General features: G+C 35.3%; 1 protein-coding gene across 2 annotated transcripts in view; it reads right to left on the reverse strand.

Annotated features, from left to right (window-relative positions):
• Positions 1-13,049, reverse strand: part of LOC136843650 (uncharacterized) — an 84,449-nt gene that overhangs the window by 16,556 nt on the left and 54,844 nt on the right. For both annotated transcript variants that reach the window (XM_067112194.1, XM_067112193.1), the window contains exons 5-6: positions 3,888-4,367; positions 472-560 (exon numbers count right to left, since the gene is read on the reverse strand). In XM_067112194.1, coding sequence (XP_066968295.1) covers positions 472-560; positions 3,888-4,367 — 569 coding nt within the window. The remainder of the gene's footprint in view (positions 1-471; positions 561-3,887; positions 4,368-13,049) is intronic.

Consider the following 13,049-nt stretch of genomic DNA (forward strand, 5'->3'; position numbering starts at 1 on the left):
AAAAGGGAACTCCAAAGAGCATAGACATTAAATGCAATTTGCATATAGTGCATAAGTGTCAATTTTAGCATCAATGAAAAAGAGCAAAAGGCTTTTTATCAATTTGGAAGTTTACTAAAATTAATCACAGATATACTTGTCATTCAGACAAGGTTAGACAGCCTTAGCTAGAAGGCTCTTGAAATTACAGTACAAAAAAATAGTCACTGATGTTTCATTCACTCAGAATTTAACCCACATAAAGAAAATGTCCTGACATGTAGTTCCAGAACAATAACAAAGCAAGGAAACAAAAAAAATAAATGGGTAACCCGCAACCACAGGGAAAGCCTGATAAAAGAACTCTATTATTTTATCAGACCACCACAACAAAACAGCTCACTCATAAAATACATAATTGCTACTAAGGTACATATAAGGTCTGTTTTTATATATGAATCTGTTAATTGAATCAGTTCTCATCCAACTTACCTGTTCAGCACCTACATCAAAGTGAAGACGTGCCAGTCTTTCTTGTTGCTCTCTTATGGCTTCCATCTGTCGCAGTCTTGAATCCTTACCTGTTGCAATAGCACTTAATTAAAGAGGATATAAACCTTGTAATTAAATGCCTTTCCAAGTTATATCAACGAACAATATTTTTCATGAATTTCTTTGCTCCTATCTAAAATTTCTGCAAAAGGAATAACACAAAACACCAACTAATAAAGAATCAAAATAATCATAATATTATGCTTTACATCCTTGTCCAATAATTCAGTGACATGATACTAGGCAGTACTACTTTTAATCTGACCTGATTATTATTATTATTATTATTATTATTATTATTGTAAAGTATAAAATTTTAACTGTATCAATTAGCTATCTTTCTGGACTCAAGACTACACCAAATGAATCATTCTGAAATAATGGGCAAAATTTGGAGTTGAAAAACTGTTACTCATCCAAGTGAGATGAATGCCAAAGAAAAGGATGAAAAGCAATATATATATGTCTATATATATATATATGTATATATATACATATATATATGTATATATACATATATATATATATATACATATATATATATACATATATATACATATACAATATACACATATATATATACATATACACTATACATGTACATATACCAGGTGTTTCAAAATTAGAGGGCCCCCCCCTCCACAGAACAAATGGAAAGTTATGAAGTTTTCTGCTATAGCCTGTCTCCAAGTACATTATTTTAAGTTTCTAATAAGCTATTTTTCATTTACATTTCTTGTATTTTCAGACTGAGTGACTTGAAATTAGATACAGCCATGGCCTAACGACTCGAGAGAAACCAGATGGATTGACCCGAATCAGTTTATAACCTTCAGAGAGGCCAGGATGCTGGCATCCTTCATTTCGGCATCTGTATAGCTAAATACATTAAAAGAGATGAATCTTTTGTTAAAAAAAAACTGGAACAAAAATCCATATGACTGTCATTGCGAAAAAGAGTGAGAATCTTGGAAGGCTTGAAGTCCTTTCTCAGGAGTCAAAAAGACATCATAAGGAGGCAGTGGGCAGACCAAGAAAAAGTCTTTACGTAAATTGAGCTTGACCTAGAAACAAAAGGGGAAAGAAGAGGTTATAGTGCTGTATATTGTGAGTTGAAAAAATCTGGTATCAAGCCATTTCATGTTATCAACAAGCCCAACATCACAGCAACAGAGAGAGAAGTGCATGGTTTTGTAGTTCATTTCTTAAAAGATTGGGATGAAGCTGACTTTCTCCATGTTGCGCATCAGATGAATCTTCATTTACACACAGTCAGGAAGCCAATCCATAAAAATGACATCATGTGGGCTGCAAAGTTGGATGATATCCCAGTGATGACGCGTTATATCGCCAAGTTGTGAAATTTCCTGAATGTTTGGAATTTTTCTCTGTTTCACAGCCAAACGGTTAATGTGGATCATCAAAGAAAAAGGACAGTCATGGAATGGCAAATACTTCAGAGAAACTGTGCTTACTGGTGAATGTTCCTTTCCTCAAAGATCCTGAAAAATGTGTTATCTGTTGAAGAAGTCACATTTTGCATGATAAGGCAAACCATGTTTCAAGGCTCTTCCAGACACAGGAGCTGCTTCAAACAGCAGTATCGATTTCTTCTTGTCAAGTGAATTTCCGGGTAGCTCCCTGACCTTAATGTGTGGAAAACATTGTATCTTAAAGGATCGTGTTGAAAGCGCACAGTGAACTATGATGGTATACCAAACCTTGGCGACCTGCGAGAAGAGAGGTGACCAAGTGCTAGGAAATGAGTTTGAGTTCAGCTTTTTACTGCGATTGGGAAATCATACCCCTCAAGAATGCAGGCTGTGGGTACAGGCAAATGGAGACCCACACAAAATATTAAATACTCAGAGAGAAACTTAAATAAATACCTATTCTGAATTACTTTTGTTTTTGTCCATATCAATTTTAGTTAGGCTGTAGAGGGGGGACTCTAATTTCAAAACACCCTGTATTGTACACACACACACACACACACACACACACACACACACACACATATATATATATATATATGCATATATATACACATACATATATATATACATATCTTCCCATGTCTTATTTTTAAACTCAAATAATTAGTTCAACACAAAATGTTATAGAATTTTAGTTCAAACAACAAGCAGGAATCCGACCCGATGAATCATGTTTGTGAAAAAAAAAGAGTTTGAGTGGCTGCGCTAGTTAGCGTTGTTGGTAGTCTTACATGTTAAAGTCCACACACAGTGCTGTTGAAAAACAAATATATTATCACATGAAATTAATAATACAGTATTTATAAACTGAATTACTGTATGTCTGTTATCATAAAATTAAGAAAAATTTCCAGAATACGTCGAACTCGGCAGCCTGTGGCGTGTTTTATATCTGCCACAGGCCGCTTCAGTTCGGCTTAATTTCAGAAATTTTCTTAATTTTATGATAAACATGCTGGTGCAATTCGTTTATAAACTGCATATTAATTTCATGTGATAATATGGCTTGTTTTTCAATGTTATCATTATTAACAACAGTTTTCATGTGTACCTGTTACAGTACATTCTGGTAGTGCCTATAAGGCTTCTAGCTCTAGCCTATGGCTCTCGGTATATCATCGGTAATAAAATGGCATTGGTCATAGGCCAACTTTTTGATACAGTATGCATTTAAAAATGTAAAAAGTACTTCTGATTGTAAGTTATTCAACTCTGAACCTATTTAATTGTAATTTGTGTAAGTTTTTGTATAAAAGGCAAGGTTGTGGGTAATGACTGGTGGTCAGGGATGGATTAATCCATTTTCAGATTATTTCTTATGGGAGAAATTAACTCAGAAATTCGTAAAATCAATCTCGACACTTCTTCTGGAGCAATTAGCGTGAGAACAAAGGTTCTACTGTATAATATATATATATATATATATATATATATATATATATATATATATATATATATATATATATATATACATATACATATACACATATATACATATATATATATATATATATATATATATATATATATATATATATATATATATATATATGTAGAGTACATGTATATTTTAATATATAATATATATACATATATATTTAATGCACACACACACATTATATATATATATATATATATATATATATATATATATATATATATATATATATATATACTATATATATATATATATATATATATATATATATAAATTAAAAAGAACAAACTTCATGCAGTAGCCACTTATGAGGATCACCTGTAAAGCCCAAAGGAATAGGAGTACTTTTGTATCAATATGAAATGAAAATAACACAATACAACTTTCTGTCCAATTTTTATACAAAAAGTATAAAATCTCACCGAAGGCACGTAGGTTTCCTGCTTGAAAATCTTCCATCAGCTGAAGAAGACCTTGCTCTATTTGCCGAACATCTGCAACATCTGTGAGGAAGGTGTGATGCTGGGTTGGTCGATCCATTTGCCGTGAATCTATGCCCTCCCTGATTCTAGGCCCAGACCGTATTCCTGCTCTACCCAGCCACCCTTTGGGACCTGTACTCAACCGACTACTAAAAGAAGACATCGCAACCCCTTGGCCAGATAACAAGCCACCTTTACCTACTGGATTTGATGATGACCCTCTGGCCAATGGTTTTAAACTGGTGTCTATCTCACTCAATTTTCTTGCCATTCCCTTTGCTGTATGAGACCCTGATGAGGGTTTTGAGCCTCCACCAGAGTCTGTCTTTTTAAGGCTTGATTTTGTAGAAGGGAGGCCTTTACCACCAATGCTGAGGACAAGGCTGCCTGGCCGGGATTTTTCTGATTGTCTGGGAGCATCTACTTATTGTGAAGAGTAGACAATGGTGCAGGGTAGGCGCAGGATATACAGTTACATGCAGGGCAAAGTGGGTAAACAATGAGTCAGTAAAAGCAATAAGAGACAAATAACTAAAACAAAGCTTAAGCATAAAACATATTTTGTGGCTTGGCAATGTGTATCTAGTTAGAAATTAGCCCAGCTCTTAACTGTTATGCATGATATGTACAAGTGATGATCAGTGTGAAATAATATACCTAATCTGAGTAAAGAAATATATCAAAATTTTCAATTGATTCCAAGTCAAGTCTTCACCTAATGATTCGAATATCAAAACACTTGAGTCTTACTGTAAATACAAGATGGAAAAACAAGTAACTATCCACATTACAAAGTTTAGCACTGTTTCTGTTAATCAATATAAGGTAAAAGAAAGCATCAACTGCACAAATACAACTACCTGTGAGCAACCCAAATTATTAGCTCAACAAAAAGAATAGCTCAATAAAAAAATAGTCTAGCATTAAACTAGCTACTGACCTTGGGTTCTGGAAATTGACAGAATTATGCACTTCTGATATGCCTGATATATGGTATTAATATAAATAAACCTGCAGGATTTATGAGTGATAAATATCTGACAAGGATAATGCTCATAGGTAATACAGATTAATTTAATATACCTTTCCCCTTAAAAGCCACAAATTTACCCTACGCATAAGTAAGAATATACATAAAATTCCTGTAAAAAAAAGTCTGCTACACTTTAGTACAGTGTACATATATGCATCTGTTTACTCATGTTAATGTTACTGTTATACAGGCAATCATTCAATTATTACATGGCTCCATATATTGTTTTGGAAGCTATACTGGTCACAGGTAATTTCTTGGAAAAAATTAGGGTTTCATTCACATTCCAAGTTCAGCAATAATGTCACATTCCAAGTTTAGCAATAATGTTAATCAAAACTTGCTAGTTATTTTCTATTAAACTGTGTTAAAAAAAATACACAGTAAATTTAAGAACTTTAAAGGATGTTATCAGCATATGAAAATAGAAGAATACCCCCAACCTGTTTGCCTCATGATTGAGTGACTGACATCTAAATGTGATTTTGAAGGGTGGGCTGCATCTAGAGTCTTCAATAAGCTTTGAGAATATTTTGTGCAAATGGAAAGGGCCATCACCTCTTATTAAGCAATATCGCCATTGTTCTAATAGGAAGGGCTTGAATATAACTTCAGGAAGCTTTGTGAACATTCCAGAAAAGGCATTAGCAGTTAAATTGTTTGACCTTTCATCCACTTTCATGTACAACTTGTGTTGGGCTAGCTGCATATTTATTTCATGCTTTCATTTAACCCTGTGACAAGTCTCACTTTCAGACTAGGCTTATTTTAAGACTAGGCTTATTATGTACCCACAAGTGTTTTGCCTGAAATACAAATCTGGATACTAGTGCTATCTTGAACAACTATTCTGATATCTTTTAATAATAAACTTTTACCCCACCAATTACTATGAGACTGTAAAACTACTCTACTTTTAAAGTGCTATGCACCAAGTAGTTAGTTTTCTGACTCACACTGTTATGTATGTATATTTAACTTTTATTTTTTTCTAATCTAACATTTGGCATACAGGCAATGGCATTCAATTTTGTGGAAGCTATTTTTGCAGGTATATGACATTTTAAGCGGCTTCTACATAAATTTTATCCATGAATGATCAAAATGGGCAACTTATAACTAATGCTTATATTTTCCATGGATCACTGGCATTTTATCAACCTGGAGGGGATGATCGACCTCATGATATTTAACATTCATTAAAATAACACCTCATAGTACTTGCAGCCTTGCTATTTTCTTACTCTTCCTTGGTTTACAACTGACTTGACCTCCCCTAACACTCCTGTTCTTTCAGTTATGTAACAGACCCTTACCATGCCAGGAACTTTCCATAATCAGCAAATCAGAAAAATAAAAGTGTCATATCTGATTACAGTAAATTTCAGAAACAAGGGTCCCATAAAAGCTGTATAACAGCAAATGACCATTACTGAAGGGTATTAAGACAATGTAAATCCCACAGACAAAGCAAAAAAAAAAAAAAAGAAGACAGAGAGACTGGTACTTCAACCAAAAGAGAATTGAATTGAATTAATATCATTCAAGCACCAGGTCATGTAGACCATGCGGTGCTACGTTATGCTATTTATAGATAAAGTATGGTCAATGTTAGTGATTCATACTTGATGAAGAACGTTTATTTGTTGGAGGAAGAAGATTACACTTTCTATGGAGAAGTGTTCTGCTTTGGTGAGAATATCTTGAAGGCGAGGTGGACGGGGAAGAGAGGTTAGATTGGGAAATGCTCTGTTGCGTACAACTGTGTGTTGAGGGCAGGAAAGGAATATGTGGGATACTAAAAAGAGGGGTATGACACATTGGATACAGTGTTGGAGGGGATCTGTTCATTAAGCAGGAGTGCGTTAGATTTGTATGACTGATATGTGATCTGGCAAGTGCTGTTTCCCCGCCGTCTTTTTCTTGTGACATGGGTTTAACCATGGAAATATGTTAGCTTAACTGGAGCTTGTTATTCAAGATACTAGTCAGAAGGTCATAGCAACTTAGCAGGTAAATTCTGGAAAAATGGAAATAGTCTGAATGTGGGATGGCTTTGAAATGTGGGCATCCCAACAAAGTTGCAGTGTGGGCCAACAAGTCCACTCACTCATTGCCTAAGATACCCACACTCCTTTTCAGCACAGTTAGAATGGATTATCACTTATCAATATTGCTGACAGATCTCCCCAGTAGTATTAAAGTAGTTTAACCAAACCACTGAGCTGACTTTCAGCCCCAGGAACCACACCAAATAGGAGAGGCACCCTACACCTGTCTGAGACAGACTTTTGCTTGTCAGGTGGCTAAAGATATTTTCAAACAACGAAAACTTACTATTCTATAACTCTGCTTGGTAATTAGAACACACTAAATTTGTACAGAATGAGAAAAGTTATTTCAGCTATTTATAATTCTTGTTTGCAAAATTTCTCTGCAGGCAACAGTCACTTTCACCTTAGAAGTTTTAGGTCTGCTTTCTTCTTGTGAGGATCACCTGGACACTGACTGGGTTTCCTCAGCAACTCATTTCAATTTGTCAACACTTAGGTTGCTGATTTAACTTTCTTTCTTAGTCAAACATGAGTTACCTCTCCTTGTCAAGCCATATTAGCTTTTCCATGTCTCTGTGATTCATGTGCTCATGGAGAAGCTTCCATATCTTTTCTCATCCAAAGAAAGTTTTCATGAATCTGGAAAAATTTTCCTTCATGGCTTGCTTCACATGAGATGCTTTGGAGGCATAAGAATTTCATTTGACGGCAAAAAATGTTTATTATTGTTCAATAAGATTAAAGCCCTTTTGATTTCTCTCTAAACATAACTGGACATCAACATATCTAGAGTACTTGGCTTCAGGAAAATAAGAATGAAGAGGTGATTACAGTTCATAAGACCTGTAATCTTCAAAATGTGGTTGATTCTGACAAATAATCCCTACATCTGGTAAAATTCCTGAATCTGCTGATTCTTCAGCCTTTCATTTATCTGTCATTTTGTTTCCAGTTTATTTACATTTGACTTTGACTTTCCAAAGTTTTGTCTTTTAGTCTCAATGTTGCTTTCAGAACTGCTCTTTGGAAGTGTGAGGCTCTCTCCTGCAACATTTCATGTCTTCCCTGAAGCAGAGAACTTTGTAACCTAGTTTACTAATTTTCTAAATTCATAAAATTACCTCACATATCAAGGCTGATATTCTTAATGCAACTTGTGTGCCTAACAAGTAAAGGTTCTGTTGCTCTCATCAGTCCCAAGTTCCATTTAGCAGATCTTGCAGATGTCATTCAGCCTATCTGAAATTTCAGCTCCTGATCCTTTGCGAGTCCTCTTCTCCCAATGCAACTTTTTTTCTCAACTCATAGTTCAGACAACATGAACACTATGATCACTGCTGGGAATCAGAGGATCTATCTAACCATACACATTGGTGAATATTGTCACCTATCTCTTTCATAAGGGGGAACCCAGTGTCCATATAATAAGCTGACAACAAATGTGAGCTATCCTAAGTGCATTTTATATGACAAATTTTTTTTTTTAAAGAATTAAATACTTGAGTTAAGAAATGTCAGATAAGTATTTTCAATCTAAAAGTTACTTAAATTCTTTTTTGCCTACCTATATTGTACTGTCACATAAAGCTTCCTGAACTTCAAGCACACAAAATATTTATGAAAGCTACTCATACATGCTCATGTAATATTTTATTTTGTATAATATTGAATTCCTCCTTTCCTCCAAAGAAATAACTATTTTATTACATGCTCCCTGTGAAGTTCAAATCCAGATTTTTTAGACACCCCACAGTTAGGCTAGGCAATATCAGGCATTGGCAAAACATTATGGTAAGATTCACACGCATCAAATATGTAATTGGTAGCATGAGCTATTAACAGAAAAAAAATAATAATGAACAATAAAAAGTGAATAAATACATATAACTGTCATAAAATCTGTTTGCTAGCAAACAATACAGCTAACTAGTGAACAACAGGATTATTTGATATTACAGTATTTCTTCTAGCAGGAATGTAAATGCTGATGAGCCTAACTTTAGCCTAGTCCCAAAGTATTTACTATTTCAGTAAGGGTTTACTCCTTAATAATTGGATAGAACACAGGTTTCCAAATGTCAAGTACTACATGAGTATGTACAGTTTCTGTGTTGGCTAAGAGCTGAAGGAGCAACATTCAGTGCATAACTGTTCCTGTTGTGATAGTGTAGATTGCTGTAAGATATTAAAATGGGAAAAACAAAAATTCCAGATATAGATATGGTTGCAATTTGGTGTACTTTGAAACATGAAAAACTAAATGTTCTACAAAAGAAAATACAATAAATTACAACATTTTCCCTACCCATGCAATGAAAGAAAAGAAAATATAATAAATTTCAAAATTTTCTCTACCCATGCAATTTTTACTTACTATACATGCAAAACACCATAGTATCATGCATTTAAATTTGTTGAAGGATCAGTTAACTGAACTATACCACTAGACTTGCTATACAAGCGAACATTACTTATCAATTTACAAAAATCAATTTCGAAAGTCTTATATCAACTGCAAGTTTATATGAGTTACCATATTTGACAGCATATGACACAGGCATAAAAGATGCAGCCCCATTTCAGCAAGGCATATTCAGGAATGAAGTTTTTATTGTACAGGTTTACAATCCCTTATCTGAAATTTTAAAAACTTATATTTTTGCATGGAGGGCAGAGCATCAGTCATAAGGTTCACCTGGAGCTTAACTAAGTCATCCTGAAGTGTGAAGTGGCAAGACTTCTTTTGTAGGCCAGGAAACTATGTGTGTGAACTGTTCACCAAAGTTAGGCTTTTACGCTGACAGTTTTCAACTGCATTAGTCAAACAGCACATTATTATATTTAAAATATTCATTATATTTAAAATATTCATAATTTTAATAGAAACTTTATTTACTGAATCCAATTATATTGCACATAAAAATACATTATTAATATGTTACACAATATAAACATTATACTCAGGCACCATTTGCGTTCTAGTAATGTTTACATTCTTAAAATCATTAGCAAACTGAGTTTCACCAATATTAACTTTTCCATTACAGTACTTGCTAAATGAACTACTGTACAGTAACCAGTAATCTGGATTTATATATATTTTTTGTAAATGAACTAAGCTGAGCTAAATTGCAGCTTACCTTCACTTTTAAATGCAGTATATATTGAAAAAAGTAAAGGTGTATTTCTACCACACATAAAATTAAATACAAGTAAACTGGAGGATGTCAAAATTCAGCAGGTCTGTGTATGGAAAATTATAATAATGTACTTTTCAACCTTTTAATTTCAGTTCCCTTTGACCCCAAAATGAAGATTAGTATTGCTTATGAAGTATGAGGATGAAGAGTCGGTTATGGAATTAACTTAAATGTAAATTAGAGAAAATTAAATTTTACCATAATTTTCTTCTAAGTTCCACAGATATAGAAAAAACGTCAAATTTTTCAATGTTTCAATTTCAGTTCACAATGACCCCAAAATAAAGAATACTATTGTTTATGAACTCTCAGATTAAAGATTCAGTCATAGAATGAATTTAAACAAAATTAGAGGAAATAAAATTTTACCATAATTTTCTTCAAAGCTTTGCAGATCTGCATATAGTAAAAATGTCGAATTTTTTGTTTCAATTCCAGTTCTCTATGAACCCAAAATAAAGATTAGTGTTGTTTAAGGACTGAGGATGAATATAGTCATAGAATGAAATTAAAGGACATCTGAGGGAATCAAATTTTACCAGAATTTTCTTCAAAGTTCTGCGGGAAAAATGTCAAATTTTCAATGTTTCAGTAATCTCACATGCCATAAGTGTAATAGTCTAGTTGAATGTATGATGATTTCACAGGTATGCACACATGCACATGTATGAAGATTCACACTTTGTACCATGATCAATTTTGCTGACACCAGTTTTAATTGACATAATAAATCAATCTCTACAGCTGTAATATTATGTTTACCAAATTAAAGTTTTACCTTCTACAGTATTTCCATTCAGTTATGGCTATGTCTCATTCTTCTGTAGTTTCCTGTTGGTTAGTGATAGGTATGTACTGAGGCATACAGTATTCAGGTATAATGATGGATTAACTAGTAACGATGAATGTTGCTGCTCCTTTGTGTACAATTCCTTTTACAATACCAGTATGATGATGATGATGATGATGATGATGATGATGATGATGATGATGATGATGATATATTGGGTGAAAACCCTCTTTTAGGCAGGAAATGTTATATGAAATTGCTGAATCAGCTGCATTTAATTTGTATAGTCTTCTCTTATTTTAGTAATTATTGCTTTTTCTCTACTGCAATATCGGGAGAGTAACGTTCCGATGTTATTCATCTTCAGGATGGAAATAGTCGAAATTCAGGGATTCCACATATCCGTATGCTTAAATATGGAGGACATAATCTGTAGAGTTTTCTACAATGTGTGTATTTGTCAATTAGAGTATACAATTACTTCACCAACGTTTCTCCCAGTTCCAACTGGTATGATCATATTAGGTAGAGTAGATTGATGTTGATGGGCGTTCTACTCAATAAATAGTTAAGTCAGCAAGGGGTAAGGCCTCTGCTGAATTTCCTTTTATTACCGGGCAGGGAGCTGGTCTCCTATTGGCTGGTGAAAGTTTTCTTCAAGCCAACTTTCAGGCATTGGGGTTAGCTGCGCAGTGCTTGTTGACCGTAGGAGGCGTGGTATCACTGGGCAGTGCAAGATGCAAGAATGACATCACAGCCTGGTGTTCTATGTCTATTCCCATTGGTGGCGGGATTGTTCGTCTGATCTGGTGTTTCTAGGCTGGCGGTGTTGCTCGTTCTGGGGTCGGTCACAGGTCTTGGTATTACTGCCCTTCTTATATTTGTAGGAAGGAAGAGCACTTCCTGCATCGTATTGAAAGAGGGTTTCTCTTGCTGGATGAGGAGCATCTCTAGTAGTTGTAGATGCCATGAGTCTGGGGCTCTCCCAATTATCATGGTGTTTTTGATAATTCTGTCATGGGAGATGGCATCCTGGTGTGAGTTTCTAGTATGCATTTTTATGTCCTTCTTTCGCATGACATGAAATCCTCTTCATATTCATGGTGGTCATACCATGTATGAGCTGGGACATCTACAGACAGGGCATTTACACTGGTTGACCATTAGTTTGTTTTCAGAGGACCTCTTGTCGGTGAGGTTGGTTTTTTCATGATAACTCCGTGCCGACTTTGACGGTAGACGCGAGTTCAGCTTGGTGTCAACTCTGGTGGAGAATAAGTTTTCTGCGATGATTTTCCTCATGATATCTTCATCTTCTCGATATCGCAAGTGCATTCTTGCTTTGCAGTACAGCTTGATTTTCTCCTGGGGATGGGGCTGCGGCCTCTCTCGCTCATCATACCATCAATCCAGTGCTGCACGTACTTCTTTGTTTACTTGCTTGTTGGAGTACCCGTTGTTAATGAGCATCTGGGAGACATGGTCGAGTTCTCGGTGGGTGTCCTGCCAGGTAGAACAGTGAGTAAGGGCCCTCTTCACATAGGCCTTGATGGTTGTGTTCTTATGACTCACAGGGCACTCACTGTCCCCTGTCAGGCAAAGGCCTACGTTAGTCTGCTTGCTTACTAGCAGAGGTTCTCAGACCATCTTCAGTCTTGCATATAAGGACGTCGAGGAAGGGGAGCTGGCCGTTACTGCTGAATTCGACGGTGTAATTCAGGGAACTGCACTGCTGGAATGTGCAGCGGATAGCTTCTATCCCATTTTCATTGTTGGCTTACACGAAGATGTTGTCTATTATTGGGCGTACTTACACGATTTTTGTATATGGGAAAAGGTTCGTTCCTCCACGGTTCCCATATAGAAGTTTGCAAAGAGGACACCCAAAGGCGAGCCCATCGCCACCTCATCTTCCTGCCTATACATCTGGCCCCAATGGGTGGAAAGGGGCCTTCTTAGTGCATATCTTGAGGAGGGCTCGCAGAGATCCTTCCAGTATATTCAGTTGAGGCGTAAAAGGGTCCC

This window comes from Macrobrachium rosenbergii, chromosome 12 (assembly GCF_040412425.1).
Source record: "Macrobrachium rosenbergii isolate ZJJX-2024 chromosome 12, ASM4041242v1, whole genome shotgun sequence".
Taxonomy (NCBI): Eukaryota; Metazoa; Arthropoda; class Malacostraca; order Decapoda; family Palaemonidae; genus Macrobrachium; species Macrobrachium rosenbergii.